The 23,889-nt window shown below is 39.2% G+C and overlaps 1 protein-coding gene across 1 annotated transcript; it reads left to right on the forward strand.

Annotated features, from left to right (window-relative positions):
• Positions 1-1,690: 1,690 nt before the first annotated feature.
• aldh1a2 (aldehyde dehydrogenase 1 family, member A2) lies at positions 1,691-23,889 on the forward strand. The gene is made up of 13 exons (XM_024296186.1): positions 1,691-1,869; positions 8,116-8,220; positions 8,637-8,777; positions 9,129-9,258; positions 12,444-12,505; positions 13,142-13,270; positions 15,345-15,458; positions 20,720-20,822; positions 21,345-21,529; positions 21,630-21,794; positions 22,142-22,299; positions 22,911-22,985; positions 23,208-23,889. Exons 1-13 carry the CDS (start codon positions 1,753-1,755, stop codon positions 23,278-23,280), a joined length of 1,557 nt encoding a protein of 518 aa, XP_024151954.1. The 5' UTR covers positions 1,691-1,752; the 3' UTR covers positions 23,281-23,889.

Raw genomic sequence — 23,889 nt, forward strand, 5'->3', positions numbered from 1 at the left:
AATGCTTTTTATGCTACTTCACAAATTATCTATCAATGCATTAGTATATTTTTCCTGTTTAAGGTGCGCATACAAATACGTTAAACATTATTATCCATCTTTTGGTTTAATTCTTGCATTTAGAAATATTGAAAATAAAAAATAAAAAACAAATATATAAGTGGTTTTGCTTTTATTTTATTTTAGTGATAAATAAAATAGATTTAAAGACATGAAGTCTCTCTAGAAGCTAAACCAGAGTAACAAACCCACATTTTCTCGGGTCTCATCGTGTCTTACTCCTTAAAATAAAATCCCTGTCAGCTGGAAACACGTTTTTAACCTCTCGTGATGTTCAATCCCCTTAATAAACCCACCACCACTCCAGACCATTACCTGATTATCCCAGTAAACTTTAGGAGTCCCCTACCTGTCTGCGTAAACCTGCTCCATCCAACACTTCAGCGCGCTCCTGGCGCACGTGTGGCCCCACAGCGTCCCGCACCGGATTTTCCAACAGAGGGAGCTCCACGAATACATTTGGAGTTTTGAGTTTGTCACGTCTGTTTCCCTGCTCCTCAGCCTTATCTTCCGTTTGCTTTGTGAAAAGGTGAGGCGACAGGCTGCGGATGGGATGTTTAGAATCTATTAATCAATGCCAGCGTTGCGCGCAGGTCCCCTTTGATGTGAAACAGACACTTGGAGAGTGTCGCTCATGCTGTGAAAGAAGCCTGATGTGCTGATGGAGGAAAGGCATCCTCCCAGGAGCTTTGAAATGATGGAGATATCTCCAAACTCATTTGCCCAAACCTTGAAAGTTAAACTATAAAGAAAAGAAGTTGTTAATATGTGTCTACTTAACTTTCCAGAACATATTTCTTATTATTTTTATAATCATGGCAAAAAAGTGCCTCAATTGATTTACTTGTTTAGTTTTACCAACTAAATTACGTTTATTTACCAACGGATCGCCTTAAACTCAGCTTTTATCCCCCTAAAACTCAGATGTTTATTGGGAAGCAAAAAGGGGGAATTATCACCTGCAGGACAAATCTGTACCATCCCAGCAAAGTAGCTGCAGTCCCTGCAGCCCACATTTGCATAACATCCCAAACCGTGGGGAGGTTGTGTTAGGCAAATAAGCCCACATGGGTGATAGCGCGCTGAAAGGGGAGGGTGACACCTTTTATGTCACTACTAGGAAATAGCCAGGTGCTGTGATTTTTTTTAAATCTTTCCATACAAGTGTTGGTGAATCAAAACATGTTTGGATTTCCCTTTTATTTGATTTTAAGAGTATAAAGGAGACTTTCCCTCAGATGATTTTGCAAAACAAATAGAGCCTGTTTGCATCGTTAGAAATGTTTTACCTCTACAGAAACCTAAATACGAGACAATGAAATGAAGTTTTCTGAGTGAAAATCTGACTCCACGGTTCCAGCCCGCACATTTGTGTATGTAAAACTCTGAATAAGTATGTAAAAGCCTCAACTGTTGGTGTCGGCTGGGAGAAGCGAGTGTACCGGGACTTTGAGGTGGTGGGTGGGTGGGGTGGATGTGTTCCTCCTCCTCAGCACGCACGGCTGGGCTCGTTTATGTAAATGCTCGAATTTAATTTTCAAAAGGACGGCCCTTTGCTTTGCCCAATGAAAGGGAACGGCGGCCGACACCTGGCTATAAACCCAGGAAGGAGCCTAAAAGCCCCAATCAGAAATCTGCGAGGGAACCCAGAGACGCGCACGCAGCAGGCACAGCAGCGCAGCCACGGCCGTCATGACTTCCAGTGAGATCCAGATCCCCGGAGAGGTGAAGAGCGACCCAGCTGCCCTCATGGCATCCCTCCAGCTGATGCCCGCACCGGTGCCCAACCCTGAGATCAAGTACACAAAGGTGCGTTTTTCTCCGCACACTTCTTTACGCGCACTTTTCCCCTCTTTCCTCTCTGCGCGGCGCGCATGGAGACTCCACGCAGGGAACTGCGCAGAAATCTGTCAAAACTTCTCTGAGTTTGAGTGTGAGTTCACACGCCAGGGCACCGGTTTAACCCAAAACAGAAAAGTCTCTCTTTATAGAAAGAAAAAGACGATCGACTGAAGGCTGTGGATGCATTTCATCCTCTGCGCACGTGTTCGGAGGCCAAAATAAAATCACCCCACAAACTTCAAAACTTTCGGACTCATCAGATTTTAATGAACTTGATAAATATTTTCTTCGAATATTTATTAAATTGCATCCGTGTATTAGATGTTCATACGTTTTTATGTAAACGTTTAGCCTCCTAGTTTGCCTTATGATGGTAGTGTTTTAAAAATTGATATGGTCTGCAATTAACAAGTGCGCTAATTATCTAAAATAGTGATAAAATACAACAAGTCACGTGGTTGCAGCAACATCATTTTATTTACATTTTCCACCTTGCTAACAATACTTAAGGATTGTGGCAAACCAATTAAAAAATGTATATTTATTGGAGTATAAATCAAATGATTCAATGCATTCTTATACAACTGGAAGAGTTAAACAAGAGCTTTTTATGGCTCAAGTTTTAAAATAACCCTTTTAGTCATTCTATTAAATTCTGTCATAAAAGATCATAACAGTATGAAGCTTCAGATGGGAGGAAATGAAAGGAATGTCATCAAAACGCTCTCAGGCACATCTTTGAGTATTTCCTTTTAATGGTGGTAATAGACAACACATTCAGGATGATCAAATCCAAATTGTAGTCAAGAGTAATTTGACTCAGGCTTTGTCCTGCTATTACATAACACAAAACTGATGGAGGGCATAAACGTTTTAGAATTTGTCTGTGAAAGAAAAAAAAATGTCGGGAAGAATTGTAGAATTGTAGCATCAAAAAGTATAATTTATTGTATTTTACAGATAATGAGTGGAATACACACCAAAAATATTTTTACAAAAAACTTTTTATTTTAAGAAATGTTGTCACTTAATGTAAATTCAATTTATAAAATCAAAAAGCAAATTAGAATTTTTGCTTTTCGCTAATTTATAAATATATTTTTCCACCTTTTTTACCACTGCAGTGATCTTTATGCAGATATTTTTGTATTATTTACATCTTTCAGAGGACAGATTAGCAATTTCAGTGCTGAAACTGCCCTCAGTGATTAGTGCAAAGGCCTGCTGCTGCTGGTGGTGGTGCTGGTGGTGCGGTGGTGTCACTGCGTGGAGCTGCAGGTTCTTGTGTGTTGGAAGCTTTAACTTTCCTCGGTGTTAGTTAAAAGGATGTGAATAACGGCGTACAGGAGGAAATTTAGGGAGCGACTTGGTGAATTAACCCCCAGGAATTTGGATCATCCAGTCCCTGTTGTCTTGGTGGACATAGGGGGCAGAAGGGCCCTGATTTATGGGCACCCCTGGCGTGGGTTCTACTGACACCCTGTTCCTGTTCTCCACCCTGCTGACTGCACGGGAAACAGCCGGCCATGATCCTCGATATATGGAGAGTTTTCTCACACATCAGGCTTTTTATTTATAATTCTAAGGCAACAATTTGTTGAGTTATCTAACTTTTTAATCTTTTAATCCAAAAGATTGACTAGATGTGATAACTCTGCACCCAAACATGATCAGAAAGTGTCCAAAGTTCTCCTCACTCATGGGAAAGTGAAAGGGCTTTTTCACGCTTTGCTCAGCTCCTCATCCCTTTTAAACAATGACGGACTGCTTATCTTTCAAAGACCTGTGTGAAATCTCTATCGTCTCTGTGTATCCTTTTAAAAGGATTCTGTTAATATTTTTTGGAGTGGATTTCATCACACTTTGCTCCTGAAGCCAAAAGCACAAGGAGAATGTTTTCTCTCACTGCCCCCTACCCCCACATATCTATCACTGGAAGGCTCCCACAGCTGGCTTACAAGACAGAAACAGTTTAAAGGTTGATAGGACTGCAAAGGAAGCCATAAATAAGAGAAAATAACTATTTATTGTTTTTTTTCTTGTGGCAGATGTGAGGGAAAAAAGTGATTTTTTTGCAAGAACTGAGAAGAAAGGTCTATTTTAGCAGGTGATCCTCGTTGTTCGGTACTAGAACTGGAGGGACCCCCTTTAAAAGCTAGAAAAAGATGTCTAAAAGTCTCAAAACTGACGTATTTAATTAAAAACCTTAGCTTTAAATTTTTAGATATAAAAAAATTGTGCTTTATACCAAATTTGGACGAGTTACAAGTGTCAGATTGAAGACTGTGGTGACAGTGTGTCTTTATCAAATCTAAAGATATAAATTTTCTAAGTTGCTTTGCTCATGGTGGCATTAGTGCACTTTCACCATAGGAATCTGGGGCAGAATCCGTCTGCCGAGGACATGTGTATTTTTACAGCAGTCCTTGCAGAGACATCGTCTCAGTTTGGAGGAAGAAGAGGCTCCATCAATCTGTCACTGATTGAGATAGTACAGATGGAGGCTTGGGGCTCCTCGATGCTCGGCGCTGTCCACCGGGGTGTAAATTATGACCCTGTCTCACTGTGTGGGTTAGTGGCCCTGCCTTGCTAGAGCCTGACCTGCAGTCCTGGATTTTTTCACTTCAAAACCACCATCTTACTGGGATCAAGATCAAACGCAGCCAAAGTTAAAGGATACTGTGCAACTAAATGATTTATCACGACGAGCACAGCGAGGATCCCTCCCTCCTTTCTTTCCTCCTGCTCTCCTTGTTCGCACACGCAAGGCCACGTACTCTCTCGCACACATCTCTTTGATTGTGACAGGGTAAGTGTGCACTGCCATTAATGTGTCCATTGGTGTGAAATGCCTACTTGTGCAGTGGGAGTAAATTCCCATCATTGGAGACACGTCAAGATCAAGTCTCCTTTCTCTTAATCACTGAAGCGCACTGACAGAGGGGTTAACCAGTTAACTTCCCATAGACCCGCCTTCAACAAACTACTTTAAAAAAAAAAAAAAAAAACCCGGCCTTCATAAATCTACTGGAATATGTTCTTTTTCTGCCACGAATAGAGACGGAGTTAATTATTAAAGTGTTTATTTGTCTATGAAACAGCTTTGACATGTCTTTATAAATCATTTCCTCTCCGTCTACTGATCCCTTGAGCAAAACTGTGTAAAAATGTTCTTTAAACTGTCCTTTGACCTGAAATATAAAGAACTGCAAAGCACACAGGAAACCCGGCACATCTCAGATCGTAAAAACAACACCAGTAATGAGAGGAGAGGTTCGTTTTCACTGTTGACTTATGAAAGTGAAACGGGTGCTTTTCTCTGTCTTTCATTAGGGCTGTTGCTGGAGCACTAATTTGTTGAGCTGTATTTGTATCAAACCCAGATGAAAATAGAAGTTTGGATTCAAAGATTCAGCTGAATACATTTCTAGAGGAAGAACAAGAAGCCGCTCAGAGTCCATCTTAGGTCAATCAGAAGCGCGGCGAGAGGCGACCGAGGAGTCGTTTGAAGCCGCACCGTTTCTCACATAACTTTAGAGTCAGGACGAACAGCTTTAACCCATCGCCCACACATACAGACCAGACAAAGATGTTTGCCAGGGAATGACAGCAAGGTCACCCTCACCAGAACACAAGAGTGCAGAGTGGCATTGTCTATGGGTGTGTGAATGAAAAACATGAGGGCCCCATGGTGTCAGACATGCAGAGAGGAGTAAGAGAAAAAGCACCAGCTGGTCTCCACTTTCACATGCTCTCCTCACTAGTAACGGCACTAATTATAAAAGATGTGAAGCCAATCTAGAGGCAGAAAGGAAATATAGGTCCCGCAGTAAGAGAGGATATGAAACTTCCTGTGCAGGCGAGAGTCGCAGGTGCCCGAAGGATTCGTCTGGCTCTGGAATTTTGGCATGTAGTGTATAAACACACATGTATGTAAACCCTCAAAGACACACACACACTCTTACACAAACACCCGTAATCCTGCTTCCATCCTTCCAAAAAAAAAGAAGTGTGTCTTACATATTTCTTCAACAGTTAGCATGAGTTTTAGCAAGACACTCAACAGATCTGAGCAAATGAAATTATTCTTGCATCACAAATATTACATGTTTCTGTATTTTCGTAGAAGTTGGATTTAAGTCTGTCCTACTTTAGATGAACCAGGGGACAGTTTACACTTGGGTTTTAAATGCATCTAAAAAAGGAGTCATACGTTGGAGATTTTTGTCTAATCTATGATTAAGTTTGAATTTTAATAAGAAACTACACATTTTTATAGAAAAACAGGGTTTCTGCTAAACCTTCACAGCTTCTTGGGAACTTTTGAATGAAGTTCTGTATCTTTACTGTTCTACGTCCTACTCTCACCTACGTTTGAAGATTGTAGAAGCATCAGGCATTCTCAAAGTTTTATAATGAAAACGTGGGATTTAAAAAGACATCTGTTAAAAGCAATTTCTGGGTACCCCCTCAGTGTTGAGCGGCGGCACAGACTTTCATAAACATGAAACTATTAGCAACAGTAATGACCCGCCAGGGAGTGGGAAAGAAAACAACATTTGTCATTTGTAAATGTGCACTCTCGCACTTGTTTTTTCATCCTTGCGTTCTTTGCCCCTCGTCCAAATGAACCTAAAAGCAATTTTAAGAAACCTTGAGAGTTGATTTACGACCAAAGCCCGTCATCTTAATCAAGTCTCTCAAAGGAACCAGACAAAAGTCTAACACCAGCCTGAACCTAGTGAGAGGGCCAAGCCAAGTGGCGGCTGACAGTTGTCTTTTTTTGTCTGTGATTTAGGTGCAGCCTGCTTTACTGTTCTCGCGCTTCATCCTTCTCCTTTAGTAGCATCTAGTAAGAGGGGTTACGGCATGCATGGAGCTACCCATGGCCCGCATTCTTGCTCCGACTGTTGAGGCTGTCAGGGGTCTCCTCTGATTTAGGGTGCCCTCTTCAGTGGCCCCTATAAATTTAAAAATTAATTCAGTGCTCCCCAGGACTTTTTGTTTTTATAAAGAGCCCTCGGCTCCTTATCGTTATTGACGATTTTATGAAGTGCCCTTAATGAGGAGCAGATTAAAGATGGCCTTTGATAGAAGGCGCCGTAGGACGCACGGGCATGTGCTAAAATGTCTGGGGGATGGTTTGGAGGAGGGAAGCAGCAAGCACAAATCATGGAGGAGTTTGTCCGCGGCGTGGTACACACACATGCTGCACACTTTAAACATCTGCAGCTCAGTTATTCCACGGCAGAGTCCATTATTAGCTTTAGAAATGCTAAGGAGGGAGGAAGAACGGTTTGAATTTATGGTACCAGTCGAAAAGTAAACATGAAGTCTTCCATGTTTGTGATGGAAAATAGGGGGAATGGGGTCACTGTGATGGTGGCTCTGAGTGTCTGATGCGCAGACATATTCGTGCCAGCAAAATGTTCATCTTGCGCTCGATTTATCAGACGCTCTGGCAGCCATTAAAAACAGAGGGTGAACATTCCCTGTAATGAATCTAAACATGTCAAAGAGGAGATTTTTGGTTAACAGTCACACCTTTCCTCCAGCTTCCATCAGTGCACGAGCAACAGCTTCTACTTCAGCACAGAACTTCTCTGTTTTATGATTGTGTAAACATTAATTTTCATTTTGCTCCTCATAGAGGTGGAATCTTCTCCCTCTTTGGAATCCGGGTAGTAATTTAACGGAAGACTTGCTTTAACACATCGCAGGAACCCAGCGCAGCACGTGTTTTATAGGTCTCATAAACGGCTGAAACGTGCTTCTTTGTGCTCAGGGGTTGGTTGTTGCTTGTGCTCTTGTGTCTGATAGGGATTTATTCACCCTTCCAGCCCATCAAAAGCATACACTCTTTGTCTGGACGGTGGAGAACTCCCCAGAGAGCAATGCTGGACAAGCAGGAATCTCTGTCCAGATCTGAAGACTTTCCTCCATATCGCTTACACAAGAACCCTGACACGCTGGGCTCGCTGCCTGATGGCTGTTAGTGTTTAGCAGTCTTCAAGCATGTTGCTGAAACCTAAATGCCGAAATGACCTGATTACTAAATGTGCCATAAATATTTAGCACTGTTTTACAGCTCAGTTTGTCCCACACGCACACACAGCTGTGTTTCGGTCTGGCAAAAAATTCACATTGGAACAACAAACAGAATAATTTGCAACATTTTTGTATGGATTCTAAGAACTTTTCTTTTGTCTGTAGATTTTCATCAACAATGAGTGGCACGACTCTGTGAGTGGGAAGGTCTTCCCCGTCTACAACCCAGCGACTGGAGAGCAGATCTGTGAGGTCCAGGAGGCTGACAAGGTACAACTTTGAACAGAAAAGTCAAGATCGACAACAAATATCTGCATCATTTTATTAAAAAACGTAGCAACCATCCAAATTCTTTATTTAGTGCACTCATGAAATAGTTGCATAACTCTCCGGGTTGTGTCCTGTCTGCCACCTGATATTAGCTTGGGAGAGACCCACCATTCAACATAAAATCAGATCATAAAATGAGATCAAAATAGTTAAAATAGCCCTTTACTTGAAGATGTGAAATAAAAAATGACTAGAATCGAAAGCTTTATCACAAACACTTTGTAGACATTAGTTGGTCATCATAGAATTTAAATTAAACAAGTAGAAATGATGTCAGGATTCACCAACTAGTGACCGAATGCTCACTTTCATCGTGGAAATAGAGGCACATTATTTAACATGTCTTCCCTCTGCAGGCTGATGTTGATAAAGCAGTGCAGGCCGCTCGCCTTGCCTTCTCTTTGGGCTCAGTTTGGCGAAGAATGGATGCCTCTGAAAGAGGAAAACTGCTGGCCAAACTGGCTGACCTGGTGGAGAGGGACAGCGTCTACCTAGCAGTAAGTGCCTTTATTTTTTCCAAATAAATGAAATACTTTAAAAATGTTTCACTACAGTATGGTTCAGCTCAGATTTTATTGTGAAAAGTCTTTCACATTTTTTCCCCGCGATTCAGAATTCATCTAGTACAGTTTATGTGTTCTGCAAAGCTCTCCTGGTTTCCTCTGTTTGAAAATACAAATATTAGCTTTGCCTTAAAGAGAACTGAAGGCCTGTATTCGTGGTTTAATGTTATCTTGGTGTCACATTTCACCCGTGGGTGAGTGTAAAGGATGGAATGGTTTGGAATTATGTGAAGATCACAAGGTTATATGACATATTTCTCAAACGTCTCCCTCCTCTCTCTTTAGACAATTGAGTCTCTGAACAGCGGGAAACCTTTTCTGCCAACACTGTTTGTTGACCTCCAAGGAACTATAAAGACTCTCAGATACTTTGCTGGATATGCAGACAAAATCCACGGCACCTCCATTCCAATGGGTAAGAACTCTAGTCCTCTGAGCTACTCTGCTTTTCAATTCAACTGACATATTTACAGGTGAAGAAAGACGATATGTACATTTAAAAACATAGTGGTGCTCTTGAATTATGAAAACTATTAAATTCCAAAATCTGGTTCATGTTATATTGTTTTCTTTACTTATTCAATTATCAGATTAGCTCAGTTTAAGTGTTTTAGTAGACGTTCAGACGTTTTCTTCAAGTGATCACATCTCTGTGTTATGTCCATGCAGATCTATATACTGCAGTGTCTGCATCACAAACCTAAGCTTTTTCAAACCGTGGATTTTCATTGCTCCTGATCCATTTCAATTTAAATAAAGAAATACTCAGAAAAGCAGTTCTTATCTTAAAGTATGTAATACATGTCCACCATAATGAGAAAAATGCTTGAATAACGTGATAAAAACACACAAAAATGCTATTTTTATTGGAGTGGGTCTTTCAGCACAGCAGACACAGATTTTTCTCACCAAGTTGGAGTATTTTTGCAGGTATTCTATCATAACGTGCCCAATATTAAAACAAACCAGTCTCATATTTTATCCTTTTTTTTTTTGCATATTCAAGGATGCATATCAAAAAAAACTGTCAATCATAGACATTTAAAAATTTCCAGTAATACAATTCAGTTTAAAATTATAGACCGTCAAAATTCTTGCATCTAAAACAGATTTTTTCTCATAATTTTATTTAGAGTTAATCTGCTTTATCATAATTTTTGCTCCGTTTTCTGAAAATCTTCAACAATTCTCACTGCTATTTACACAATTAAACATTTGATAAAGTTTGAAAAGTGTCAGATCAAAGCAGACTATTATTACAATAGGATATTCATAAATCTCACAGCCTGGAAAAAAAAGCGGTCTCACTGTCAGCAGGACAGAGGATACTTCTGTATCGTTTGCCATATGGCGACTGGGTGAACTGACATTTTTGGGCTGGGTGTTGTCCTTTGGTCTTTCTGTGTTGGGTTCCATGCAGACACTTTACCTCACCAACATCTCTGATACTTGCAGAGAAGAATCCACCGTCCGTGTTCCCAGCATTTTAGAAATTTGCAGGAACCTGTGTGGGCAGTAAAAGCTTTGTTTGATTCCTTTAGGAGTTCAGCTTCTTGTGTAAAGCTTTAGCTGTTTCCTTTATTTTGTTTGATGACTGGATCCAGTTCTGTGTAATCTTGACTCCTATGAAATGAAAACATTGTAATAGTTTAACCTCAGATTTTTGTAAAGTTGTTGTTTATTCAATCATTTTTTACCTGTTTTTTTACTGAATGAACTCTTAAATGTGCAGAAATGTTACTAACATCAGAACAAATGTCCCCCAGGATTAGTTTTTCTTCTGTGAATCTGCTAATGAGCTATATTTATCTTTTTTTTTAAAAAACAATTTTTTTCTTACCAATAATGCTTTGAAATAGCACGTTTAGAACTGTTTGTGTGGTCCACCCATAATTAAGTTTTTATATATTTGATCTATACATGCCGTCCAACTGTAAACAGTCTTTTTCTTCAACTTTGCAACCCTGTGAAAAACTTTATTTTAACTTTTTATACATTTGGAGCTATCATGTAACCAAATCAAAATTAAAAAGTACTAAACACTAGCAGTAGCATTTGGTACTACTTCATCATAAACCAGTGAAAAAAATGTTCTCAGATGACAATAGATATGCGAAGCTGTTCTCCAACACATTCCTAACAAGCCCTCATTTGTTGATTGATAAAGCTGATAAAGACTAGAGTCGAGTGTAAGGGATTAACATTTTGGTTGTAAAAATGTAAAAATGTTCTTGGGACTGAATTAATGTAAGGACCTTTCGGGGATTTGGCTGTAAAAAAACTGTAAAGCTCCGCAAACAATGAAAAAATAGTCAGATTACTCTGCAGGGATTTGTTACCGTGAGCGGCTCCTTTTACTGACATCTGATCAGCTGCTAATAGAAAATTCGAGTTAGCTGAGGAATTGTGTTTTTGGGATTTTACACAAGCCGTGTAGTTGAGCTCAGTGAAGAATGGCAAGAAACTGGAGCGCAGACCAGACTTTTGCTATCCACTTACAGCTCTTTGGTAGCGACCGCCCGTATAGTGACACAGTTATATTTCGGGGTGGAAGAGGGGAAAGTTGGAAGTCTGTTTCAGCAGGAATGAGAAAAAGAATGAGAGAGGACATGGGAAACCTCCTGATACCACTGTATTGTCCCTCTCAAAGCTTCTCTTGTACGCCGCTGCCAAACCAGCCGCGGTGTCTGTTTTCCCAGGCCTTTGCTCTTAAGCTTTATTTCACTTGTGGACTTTCAGAGAAAACAAACAGGGGTTTTCCTGCCGCTTGCATGATGTAAGGAATAATGTTTGTTCTCCCACCACCATGAGGTGCGACGCATTTACCACCAACAGCCTCCTATATTTGTCTTGCATGTTAAGCTGAGAACGCGGTATTAAATTTGTATCACACTCTGACATGAATAGGGAGTGTCATTATGTGGAGCACCTTTGGCTACACAGTTGGGTATCGTTTACACAGCTCATTCCAAATTGAAATTTAAGTAATTCGCAAGCATCAAGGTTTCAGCCTTTCAGAAAGAGTTCTGAAAATCTCTTTATAGTTTCAGCCAGCACAGAGCACACAATGGTTTTTTTTTAAGTCCACTTAGAATCAAGACAGCTACATGTCGTATTCTAACCTTTGATCCAGTTTTGCTCCAGTTGCCATGTTTCTACTGTTTCCCATTGAAACTGATTTTCTTGGCTTTCTTGCTCTGACCATTCTAGTCCAAGTGTAACATTAAGCAATCATCAGCTGACCACTGTTGTAATACATTCATGCATTTCTCAACATGAATTGTTTTTGCGGAAAGTGAACAAGCATGGCACACCCTCAGAAATGACCTCTTTTTTACTCGAGCAATGCTCAAAGAATGAGCAAATCTTTCCAGCTTAACACCCATATCTATGACCTAAAACAGCCACACATGCCTGTGCTGTGGGAGCCTTATAATGTTTACTCCCAGCCATTTTTTTTTTTCAGCGTGTGGGTTCATTTACAGATTTAACATATTCGGTCAACAACAGCAGGGATGTTCCCTTAACTTTTCAGCTGAAGGAAGAAATCCGTTTTCACTTCTTTGTGAGTCAACTGTTGCTTGTGTGTGACTTCCACAGATGGAGAGTATCTGACATTTACCAGATATGAGCCCATTGGAGTTTGTGGACAAATCATTCCTGTGAGTAAAAGATTTTTTTTTCATCATTTTTTCCTTTGCAGCTAATAGATAACAATGACTGGCAGGAAGAAAACAAACTAAACAAAACTGATCAACCTCATCAGTTTGAAAGTGATCTGTGTGGTGGTGGGTGCATTTTCCAGTAATTCCCTAACCATCACTGTTTGTTCGGGAAAATCCTGCTGGTAAGCCCCCCAAATGACTGTGCAGAGAGCGAGTAATATTGAATTGAGAAGTGAGAAACACAGGACTGAATGTGGGGGTTTGAGAGAAGGACAATGATGAGAAATGAGGAAAAGATCGAGGAGAAGGAGACTCTTGATTGTGTAAGAACACAGAGAGTGTGTGGTTCTATGCTGAGCCCCAAGGGCTCCTGTAAAGCAGAAAAAACAGGGGCCTGTGTGTTGTACAGTGATATGGGTCTATTGCACATGTGATGCAATTTCCCGACTTTCTCAGGATGCTGTGGGAAGAGAAAACACTGCGCAGGGGCCGAGAACATTTTCTCACTTAAAAATGTTTAGACAGAGTGAAAATGAGAGTGAGCCACCAGCGAGTGATGAGTTATTGGACTTGACTTGTGACCACCCAGTGTGTCAGTGTCATGATTTTCCCGCGCATGTTTTTATTTTGCAGTGGAACTTCCCTCTGATGATGGCTGCGTGGAAGCTGGGCCCGGCACTGGCATGTGGCAACACCGTGGTCCTGAAACCATCTGAAGAGACGCCGCTCACCGGTCTCTATGTGGCAGCTCTCGTGAAGGAGGTACACAGCAGACACTCTTCCAACCGAAATGTGAATGTGGACAGTCTAACCTAAGTGCTTTCTGAATTGATTTGGATATTTTTAGCTGCTTTTTTCTTTTTAAATTTGGCTTAAACTCCAGAAAAAAAGTTTTTTTTTGTTTTCTTTCTTGAGCAAGCACGTTTTCCATTTTTAAGAGCTTAAAAGACTGTTTGGAATGGTTCACATTTAACCACCAGCCCCCTGAGCTCTGGTGCACGGATGATGGCACTGGTCATGCCGCAGTAGGTTGCAGGTGCAAGCCCAGTTATGGTCTGGTTGTCTCAAGATGAGGATTTATTGCCAAAATTATTTTTCAGCTGAAGGATAAAAATTATGATCCAAACAGCTTCTATATGTAAGAGTTTTTTTAAACGTTTTTTTTCAATTACTTGCTATTTCCTAACAAAATATTCAAGTAATGTTACAGTTCATTAACTTAGATCAAGCTCATGTTTCCTTCTGTTCTAGGTTGTAAATTATTGTCAACAAACAGCTTCTTGAACACGTTTAATTCATGGTGTTCACACTGGACAAGCATGGAGGGGCTTCTATTCTTCTTCTACTGTTTGTTTACTAGCAAATGTCGGCCACCAACAGTTGGAAGAGACTGATTGCGAACGGCGTCAGAGGTGGTGCACATCTTGCTCCAGGCTGTTTTTTTCACAGCTCTATTCTGATATTTGAAAGACTTGGGCCGAATCCGAATTCTTCCCTTACCCCTACCCCTACATCTAGAGAGTTATGGAAAAATAGTGTCTTCATATTTGGACACTCCCACTCGATGACATCATCAGTAGTCGCCAGTCAGCTACATTAGCTGCTTGGATACATAACTTTAAAAAGGTCATGCTAAAACAAAAAGTCCTTACTTACATTTAAATGTAAACTTCTGTGCTTCAGAGTGCACCCACGTGAAGAAATGCACTTTTCCTCCAGCGCATAGCACAACTCGGTTTACCCTTAAAAGCTCTTAAAGGTTAGCTCTTAAAAAAACTATTTCGGACAACCCTACCCCATAAAATGCCCCTATAAATGGAGGGGTAGGGAGAAGCTGGAGGGATAGGGGCAGAATTCTGATCTAGTCTTGGTGTTATATAATTACGAATAAGCACAAATAACTATTATTAATTTCTCTTCTGTGATCAATTTTCAAACGGTTGGCACTTCATTGAATTAAAAAGAACGTCATACGTCAACCACCAAATCCAAGTCCCTGATTGGTTAATGTTCGATCTGGTTTAGCTTTCAATGTCTGTGAATATTACACACAGCCAGAAAATTCTCGTAAAACTTGCATAACTACGCGCAGACACGAGAGTTTTGAATGCGGTAAACTTGTATTTACATGGACTTTTTATTGGAAAGGGTCACTTGAATGCACGTTGCTGAGGCTGCTGTGAACGTAGCTTCACTGTAAGTCTCCATCAGAAGCCATGTAAAAGTTAAAACAGTGCTTGCTCATAAAAAAACTTTTAAAAACCTTTTTGTTTTTTTGTTATCAAAAGAACATAGCAATCTGCATACAGTTTTATCTACTGAAAGAACTGTTATCATGTTTCCAACAGTATATGGATTAAAAAAAGTAACAGACTACTACTGTGCTTATATTAATACAATTTATGAATACACTGAAAACCTGAAAAATGTTCAAATGTTATTTACACTCAGCTGTATAAACGTTGAGTCTGTGTTGAAGACAATATTGTGAGAGGTGTGTAAGCAAATGATTGCCTCCCTCCATGGAAATGTATCACTGAAGGAGTGTAAAATGGAAATAAACATTAGTGACCAAACAGGATAGAATTATCTGGTGAAACCATCAAATGTTATTCAAATCTAAGTATCCACATCCTTTATCTTTCCGTGTCTTTCCTGGCCTCGCCTCTTTTTGGAAACTATCTGTCTGTGGACATCTTTTTTCTCGGATGCTCCCTCTGCTCTGTGTTTGTAGGGATGTTGGGTTGGGTCTGGATTCCCCCACACCGCCTGCGGTTTTGCTTGGCTCTGCAGTCATCTCCGCTTAAGCTTGTTTCCTCTCATATTGTTTTGACAGGCCGGGTTTCCACCAGGAGTTGTCAATATTTTGCCGGGATTTGGGCCAACAGCAGGAGCTGCCATTTCTTCGCACATGGGCATCGATAAAGTTGCTTTCACAGGATCAACTGAGGTACCCGCTATTATCCTCTAACGCTGCTCAGATAGACAGCTGCACTTTTATCACTGAAGGCGAGTGACACAGTGACCAACATGTGCAGAGCATAAGAGCAGGCTGGGTAATTAGAGGAAGTTGTGTGCCTGCACTGCAGTTTAAATGACAAACAAATGGGCTCTTACATAAGCTGCATACCCTTTTATTACTCCCCATGACAGCGCTTTGATTTTATCTCACACACATGTACATATTTCTGTTATCAAGAGTACACAAACATGTCTTTGTGAATACATTCTCAGTCCTCTGTTTTTTCTCAGCTGTCACCGCGAAATTAATGCTCCTCATGTGTGCTTTTTATTTAACTTCACCATCACTGAATAAACCTCAGTGCAGAGAAGTGCTTGAAGTGACCGCACCATCTTAGGTGCTGAGTTTTGTGGAGTGATTGCACTCTCAAAGCCAGAGAGAGCCGCAAAGTGACAGCAGATCCCCCACTTACAGTTCACTCATAAATAGCCGTCATTTCCCCCAGACAACTCGCTATGTTAAAGCCATTTATAGGAAAAATGGTGTAGAATTCATGTCTCGATGTGGCCAGCGTGTACTTTATAAGTACCTTTAGGACATAGCCGGTGTTTCATTTCACTCTAGTGTTTTAGTGAGGTTGTGTCATGATTGTGAGCATGCATGTGTGTTACATATATCAGTGTAATATAATAGGAAAGCAGCTTTTGTGCCATGCTGCTGTGACGTCTCTGAGAACACTTTAGTTTAGTAAAACCTGGTGTAATCCACTGGGTTGTGTCATTTTCTATACTGACAAGTTCAGGCACAATGCTTAGAAGTTCTTTAAGCTGAGGAGCACACTAAATAAAATAAGTTACACTTATCAAAACATTTTAAAAAATACTATAGTCAGATAAGACACTTCAAAATCAACAATAGGTCAAAAATAAATTACATTTAAAGCTTTTATTGTTTTTGTGCTTTGCCTGCCTTTCACTTTTGGAACATTTTTTGAAGCTTTTGATGCATTTGACAGTCTACAAACATTTGAGAGAACCCAGCAGAAAGCAGGAGGTCTTTATCTAAAACTCTGTAGAGGTTTCATAAACCCAGATTTTTGGGGGCAATGCCCTGAAGGCAGCTTACGCTGTAAATGTAAAGGCCTTCATTTGTATTCATTATCTGATAAAACTCTAGACAATAAAGGCTACTGTGTGGGCCATTGTTGGGGGTTCATTGTCTCACTGGATAAGCAAGAAACAATGTTAACCTGGTGTTAATTTTTTCTTGGAACCACATGGGGTTCAGCCCCCTCTCATGTCCTGATTACAGTTGAAAGTTAGCGGGTAAAAGTTTCTGTTATATCACTGCAAAATACTCCATGATTTTTAGTTTGATGAATTCCGCTTTCTCGTGTTGCACAAGCATCTGAAAGGACAGATTAATATTCGTTGGGTCAGTTAACTATGTCAACGTTTAAATTCGGACTCAGTAAGAATGATGCTTTCCTCTGGTGTCCAACAATTGATCATTTATTTTTATATCCAGAGTCTCCTGTAAGTCAGACCTAAGTATTGCATTGTAATATTAATGACATGGCAAAACTTGAATTTGTTAATGATTTTTGATATAATACACACTGTATATCAGGATATACATTATACAATGACCAAAAAAAGAACAGAAAATACAGGAAATGATACATTTACTCTTAATTAAATAGTGAAAAAACAGCCAGCCATCATTATAATACCAAAAAAGTGGAAATCAAGTAAATTTGTAATATGTCATGCTTATTATATATTGGTCATTGGACTAGTGCGAGTGTAAGTTTCTTCTTTGTCAGAGTGTGATGATGACAAACTTGCCTTTGAAAGAGTAGCTGCTGTAACCGCAGGTCCGCTCACTGTACAGTTAATTTTGTTTTTTTCCATCCAAACCTATATTTAGAACAGTGAAATCATCAATCTTTCTCCTCCCACTATATTTTTTAACACAGTTTGTGCAAACACAGAGGTGACACATAAGAAAAGAAAATACTGATAAATGCTTGATAAATGAATTTGTTGCAGTTTAACTCTAAGTTTCACAGCAGACACATTTAGGAATTTCAGCAGGTGAAAAAAGCTTCATATCCTTCTTGCTCTACTCCTCCATCAGACCCTACTTATCATAATTTAATTAACTCTAAATGTCCCCCTAAAGAAACAACACAGCAATGCAGGATGGTTAACTGTTGACTTTGACCCTTATTGTCTATAAAATATATTCCACTGCAATTTTTTCACAGAAAAACACAAAAATCATTTAAGGTTTTTTTTTAACTCAATTCAAATGTCATGAAAGTTTGATAAGATTATTTTAGTATAAATGTTAAAAATGTACATTTTTAAAAATAGGCTCCATGATTCTACATAAGTTTAGTCTTTTTTTAAAAATAAAAATCAGGCATAAAGCTACAGTTTAGATTTGATTTATTAAAATTAGCTAGCAAACAGAAAGAAAACAATTTGGGTGGATGGAACAGAAATGTAATTAACACAAAAAACAACTCTGAGTGATTCATAAAAGGAGAAGGAAGAGGGGACTCAAACCATGTGCATATTCACTCAATGTGTTTCATTTAGCAAATTTAATAGTAATTGATTATTGAGCTTGTATTAAATTAAAATGTAGAGTATTTTTCGCTTGAATGTAATGTTGAAACAGATCAGGTAATAACGTGAATGAATCCAGATCAAATAGTTGGATTTAAACCAAACCAAACTGGTCATCTTGTAGTCAGAAGAGCACACCCAGATTATGTGACTTTGAGAAACATTATTGCATTAAACAGACTTCAGTTCTCAATTCATTTGAAGTGTTTGACATATTTTTTTTTTATCTATAAATTATTACTTGAACCATTTAGTAGTAAGAAGAGCTATTAGCGCCTCCTGTTGGTCAAGATAAGCACTACAGCACTGATTTCTTAAAAATTTAGGCCTAAATAATTGCAAAACCTAAACAAATGTGAAAAGGGTTTAAACAAATAATCTAATATATTTTTATAAGACTGACATGGGTATTTTTTAGCATGTGACTCATAGTACTGGAGTCTTCTTAAGCACCCAGTATCTTATTATCTCATCTTGCATGTTTATTTTGTGAGGGACCCCATTTAATAGACTTCCTGTTGTTTCATGTAGTCTGGAGTCAATCAGTGAAACAATGAGCTCGTCCTGTCAGAAACTGCTGATCCCCCAGACAGTGAGTCACTGCTGCAGTAGCAGTGGTGGAGGATGTGAGCGTCTCCTGGCAGAGCAGCTACAGGTGGATTTCATGACCAAAACTCATCCTCTTTCTGACTCACACGTGTCTATGGTTCCAGACATAGGAGCCCAGCGGCGCAGCGTGTTTTCTTTCCCCCTGAATGAGCATGAGAGTGAGCCATCTACTGATCAAAGACAAACCAAACACATAAAAAGTCCAATATTGTGCTGCTTTTAAGCTGACAGTGGAACACTTGATTCTGTTTTTTTCTTTCTTTTCTGAGATTTAGCAGAAGCTCAGCATCATCCACGTGGGAGGTATTTTAAGTTAGAAAGTATTGTACTGTATTTTCCAACAGACTATGACTAACAGGAAGGTGAGTTCTTATTTGGGGAGCAAAGCTGTGAGGAGTTGTAGGGGGTTTCACAGACCTCTTATCTGTCCAGTTCATAGTGTGATTCAGAATAGAAAAGATGTTTCAGTCAAATTAACCGTTTCATTGCACAGTCCTCTCAGAGGAATTGTTGTTTGAGAGGTTTAGAGAAGCTTTACACAGACTATGGCTTGCTGTGACTTCTCTTTGTAAGCAAAAATTTGTGAAAAATGTTTTGCCCAGCAGAGAAATAAAGAAATCCAACACATGAGATCAAAATCAGACATGCTTTAACACTAGACTATTTTTAATCCAGCCTTTTCGTCATAAAAATATAAAAAAAAAGGCTCATAACTATGGCTGATTAAAAAAACACCTCTGCCAAGTAATTTTTACCTGATATAATATATACCCAATTAAAAGTGTTTGTCATGAAAAATAGATCAAAATATGACAATAAATGATAAATTAAAGCATTTTTTTTATTTTCAACTGTGGTTTATGTAACAAAATGGAAAATAAAAACATAGGAAGATCCTAAAAACACTCTTGAAAATTACCGAAAGAAATAATTAAAAAAATAATGATACTGGAGACTTGGCCTTTGGTCCACCCATTCCTGGGACATGTGAGACTTTACCCAGGTACCCAGAACATTCAGAAAAATGCAAAATATTGAAAATCAAGTTGATACTTTTGGTTCGGCGATAGTTCTCTAGGGTTAAACAAGATGATTTTTCTTTTCTGTGTCCAATGGCCACATACAGATTTAATCTACAAAAAAATCCTTTATGCTTAATATATATATATTTTATGTATATATATTGTTTCTCAAACTACTTTTTTCTTCCTATTTTTTTCTTACTTTTAGTTTTACACAATTTGAACAGAAAAGAAGAAAAAGAGGATGAATGGCTTGTAAGCTGTTGGATGCGATGTATTATTTTTAAACTCACTTAATGTTTATGTTACTTCAGACATATTTTATTGGATCCATATTGTGTATTTTGGGTTATTAGAAAATAATCTGTCTTGCATTAAATCTTAATTGGATTTTACCTGTATATTGTTTTTCTTGAGCTGTTTGTGGAGTTTCTCATTTAAGCTGTTAGTACAGTAAAAATCATTTAAAAGAATTGTATTTGATTCTGTTAAGTAACACTGTTTTCTCAAATATTTTAATAGAAATTTTGCTTAAATGCCAAAATCTATCAGTTCTATTTTTTCTTTTGGAATATAATCCCTACTGATAAGAAGATAATTGAAATAGGGAGAACAGGAGGGAAAAGTCACAGGCAAATATGTCTTTTTCCAGCACACAGGAGACATTTTATTCCAACATCTCAGTGTCGGTGGAATCACAGAACACCACCCAAACACCTTACGGTTGCCTCTTCCTGCCCTTCGCTGTATATCAGATGGTGCTCTGGGCTGAAACATAATTTTGCTTTCCTTTTAGTGTTTCCAAAAACCTGTAATGGATATTCATTTTGTGTTTACAGAACTTATGTTACAGCGAGCCAACCAGCGCTCCTTTTTTGGAACTAAGCAGCCTCTTCAGGACTTCTTATGGCTTCAGCTGATTTACAGATCTGGCTGCAGGCCTGTACATCCGAATAAACCTGAGATCTGTGTCTTCCGCTAGGTCGGCAAGCTTATTCAAGAGGCAGCGGGGAGGAGTAACCTGAAGAGAGTAACGCTGGAGATGGGAGGCAAAAACCCCAACATCATATTTGCAGATGCAGATTGTAAGTTTTCATTAATGATTTGGGATTTTGCTACAATTGTTTTGTCAGGTTGAAATCCTTAAAATCCTATTAAATGCTTAGAAAATCCTCCAGATGGATGTATTTCATATATATTCTAAGTGGCTCACCAAACAGGGGGGTTGCAGAGTCCTTTAAATGCTTTCAGCAGCCGTGAAAGGGGCTCACTGAAGCCTGTAAATCAGGAAAATGGACCCTGACTCAGTCAGGTGCTTCAGTTGAGACCCATAAATCACTGGGATCCATTAACCCTTTGAATGCAGCAGCAGGGTCCCGTCTCTCAGGTGTTGGGTATCAGATTTGCTCAGGATAGCTTCAATAAAACTCCATGGAGACATTTTTTTGACCCTTTTTTAAATCATTTTCAAGTCTGAAATGATCTAATGTTCCCACTATATTTGTTAACAATTAACGTTGTGGTTTTAAAACATAGTGGTTTCTATTAATATGTAAACTGCTTTACCTACATACTGATTAACGACAATCACTTTTTTCCTTCCCAAGTGGACCTGGCAGTGGAGCAGGCCCACCAGGGTGTGTTTTTCAATGCAGGCCAGTGTTGCACTGCAGGCTCTCGCATCTTTGTGGAGGAGCCCATTTATGATGAGTTTGTTCGCCGGAGTGTGGAGCGAGCAAAGAGGAGGATAGTCGGCAGCCCTTTTGACCCCACGACTGAGCAGGGTCCTCAGGTGAGGTCAACACACATGGCTTAAACCTAGCAGAGTGTGACTTTGATTTTTTTTTTTTTCGTCAATTTCATCAATGAAATTTCACTTTTTCCTTCTGCAGATCAGCCGGGAGCATCAGAATCGTGTGCTAGAATATATCCAGAGTGGAATCCAGGAAGGAGCTAAGCTGGAGTGTGGAGGCAAAGCTCTGGGCTTGAAAGGGTTCTTCATTGAGCCCACGGTTTTCTCTAATGTGAGGGATGACATGAGAATCGCCAAGGAGGAGGTATGACCGTATTTCAATCCAAGCTGTTCATCCAATCAACAAGAAATGTGTGTGAGAAGCAGATATGGATCTGTAAAAAGTCTAAAATCACTTGAAGATGGATTCAGTCTGCAATTCTATACTTTATTTGTGGTATATTTTATTGTTAAACATATAATTTATTCTGTATAACGTAAAAAAGCAGAAATAAATGGGATTTTGGATAAAAGTAACACAATAGATACTTATAATAGTTTTAAGGATGACTAAATGTTATATAAATAATACCATGGACATAAAATGATTAATTTTTTTTAATATAAAATCACAATAAAAAAAATAAAACTCTTTGGCTCTGATCCCTGCAGATTTTCGGACCAGTGCAACAGATCATGAAGTTCAAAACTGTTGAAGAAGTGATTGAAAGAGCCAACAACTCCGATTATGGTTTGACTGCTGCCGTGTTCACCACTGACATCAACAAAGCCATGACCGTCTCCACAGCCATGCAGGCCGGCACTGTCTGGTGAGTTCCATGTGTCGGGTTTCCTTCAGCTGCAGTCAGCAGTGCTCTTCATCTGGGACTCATCTCAGTCAACCGCAGACACCAATCTGGATATACGCCACATAGCAATCATTCTAAACACTGCTGAATAGTTTTGACTTATTATGATAATGATAAGACGTTTTATTGATAAAACTGTTTATTAATTTACTCCCCCATTTTGTTCCCACAACTCATTTGAAACACCAGAAAGAAAATGATCCAGAACAGGATGTTGGCGTAATACACTGTAAAACATAAATAGTTAAGTTAAGTAATAATACTTTATTTATGAAGATCTGCCGATTATTAGTAACCATACATTTTGCAACGCAACTTTCCCATTTTTGTATTTTTTTAATTAAAAACTTTTTTTTTCAGCTAACTGTAATTTCTAGCTTACATAAGCAAACTTGAGGATGTTCAGCTGCGCTATCAGCTGCAGAAATTACACAGCGAGTTCAAAGGGGAGGAAGAAGCACAGTGATCAAGAGGAAACGACTTAGAAAAAGCAATCCAGGGCAGGCTAAACTTTGAAGCAAAGTGCAGGAGTCTAATGACCGAGAGTGATCGATGCTTTGTGTATTTTCCAGGGTAAACTGCTTCAACGCTCTCAGCACACAGTGTCCTTTTGGAGGATACAAAATGTCTGGGAATGGACGTGAATTGTGAGTATAGATTGGCTGTCTGCCCACTGAATACACACAAATTAACCACTATATCCCTAATACTGACTATGTTTTCAGAACCTACTTTATAAAATGACTTAACGTCACATAAATCTGTATCTAAAAGTATATTGAAGTATTTATGCTCCAGCATTATTTATACAAAATTCCCTTTGATGTGAATAATTAATTAAGCAGTGATGTCACCATTTCCTGTTTCAGGGGAGAAAGCGGCTTGAAGGAGTACTTAGAAATAAAGACCATCACCATGAAAACAGTCTCCAAGAACTCTTAAGGCCGGCACATTTCTCCTGGGAGAAGACGCTCCTCCTCGTCCACCCCGCCAGTCGTCAGAACTAGTCACACCTTAACAAGCTGTTCAAGCTAACTTACTCAAGACTCTCCATTGAACCTCTCATAGTTCAGCTATCTCAACTTCTGTACTACATTGAAGAACTTGCAAAAAAACCAATATCAGCACCCTCTCTGACCACTACACCCCAGTTCATTCCTGAAGCTCCGACCCCCCCCTGCTTACAATAAGCTCCTCACTTCTCAAATGCTGGGAGGACGTGTGCCTTCGTACTGTGTGCTATAATCCTCCAAACCTCATGTGTCATTGTCTTGGTAGAACTTACGGGAGCGTTTGCGCCTCAGTTCAAGACCACTGACGTCCTCAGCCTCAGACAGTAATGGATGAAACGTTAATGCAGAATTAAAACTGATTTTTGAAATTGCCTTTGTTTATATTTTAGCTCGTATGATCTAACACTGTACCATGTAAACCTTTGACCGAATTTAAACTTTTTTAGCATTTTACTCTCATCTGCTAAAAGAGGAGTAGATTTATTTTAAACGTTATGTAACTGATTGTCATTGATGTCCATCTATGTTTATGTTTATA

Source organism: Oryzias melastigma, linkage group LG3 (assembly GCF_002922805.2).
Source record: "Oryzias melastigma strain HK-1 linkage group LG3, ASM292280v2, whole genome shotgun sequence".
Classification (NCBI taxonomy): Eukaryota; Metazoa; Chordata; class Actinopteri; order Beloniformes; family Adrianichthyidae; genus Oryzias; species Oryzias melastigma.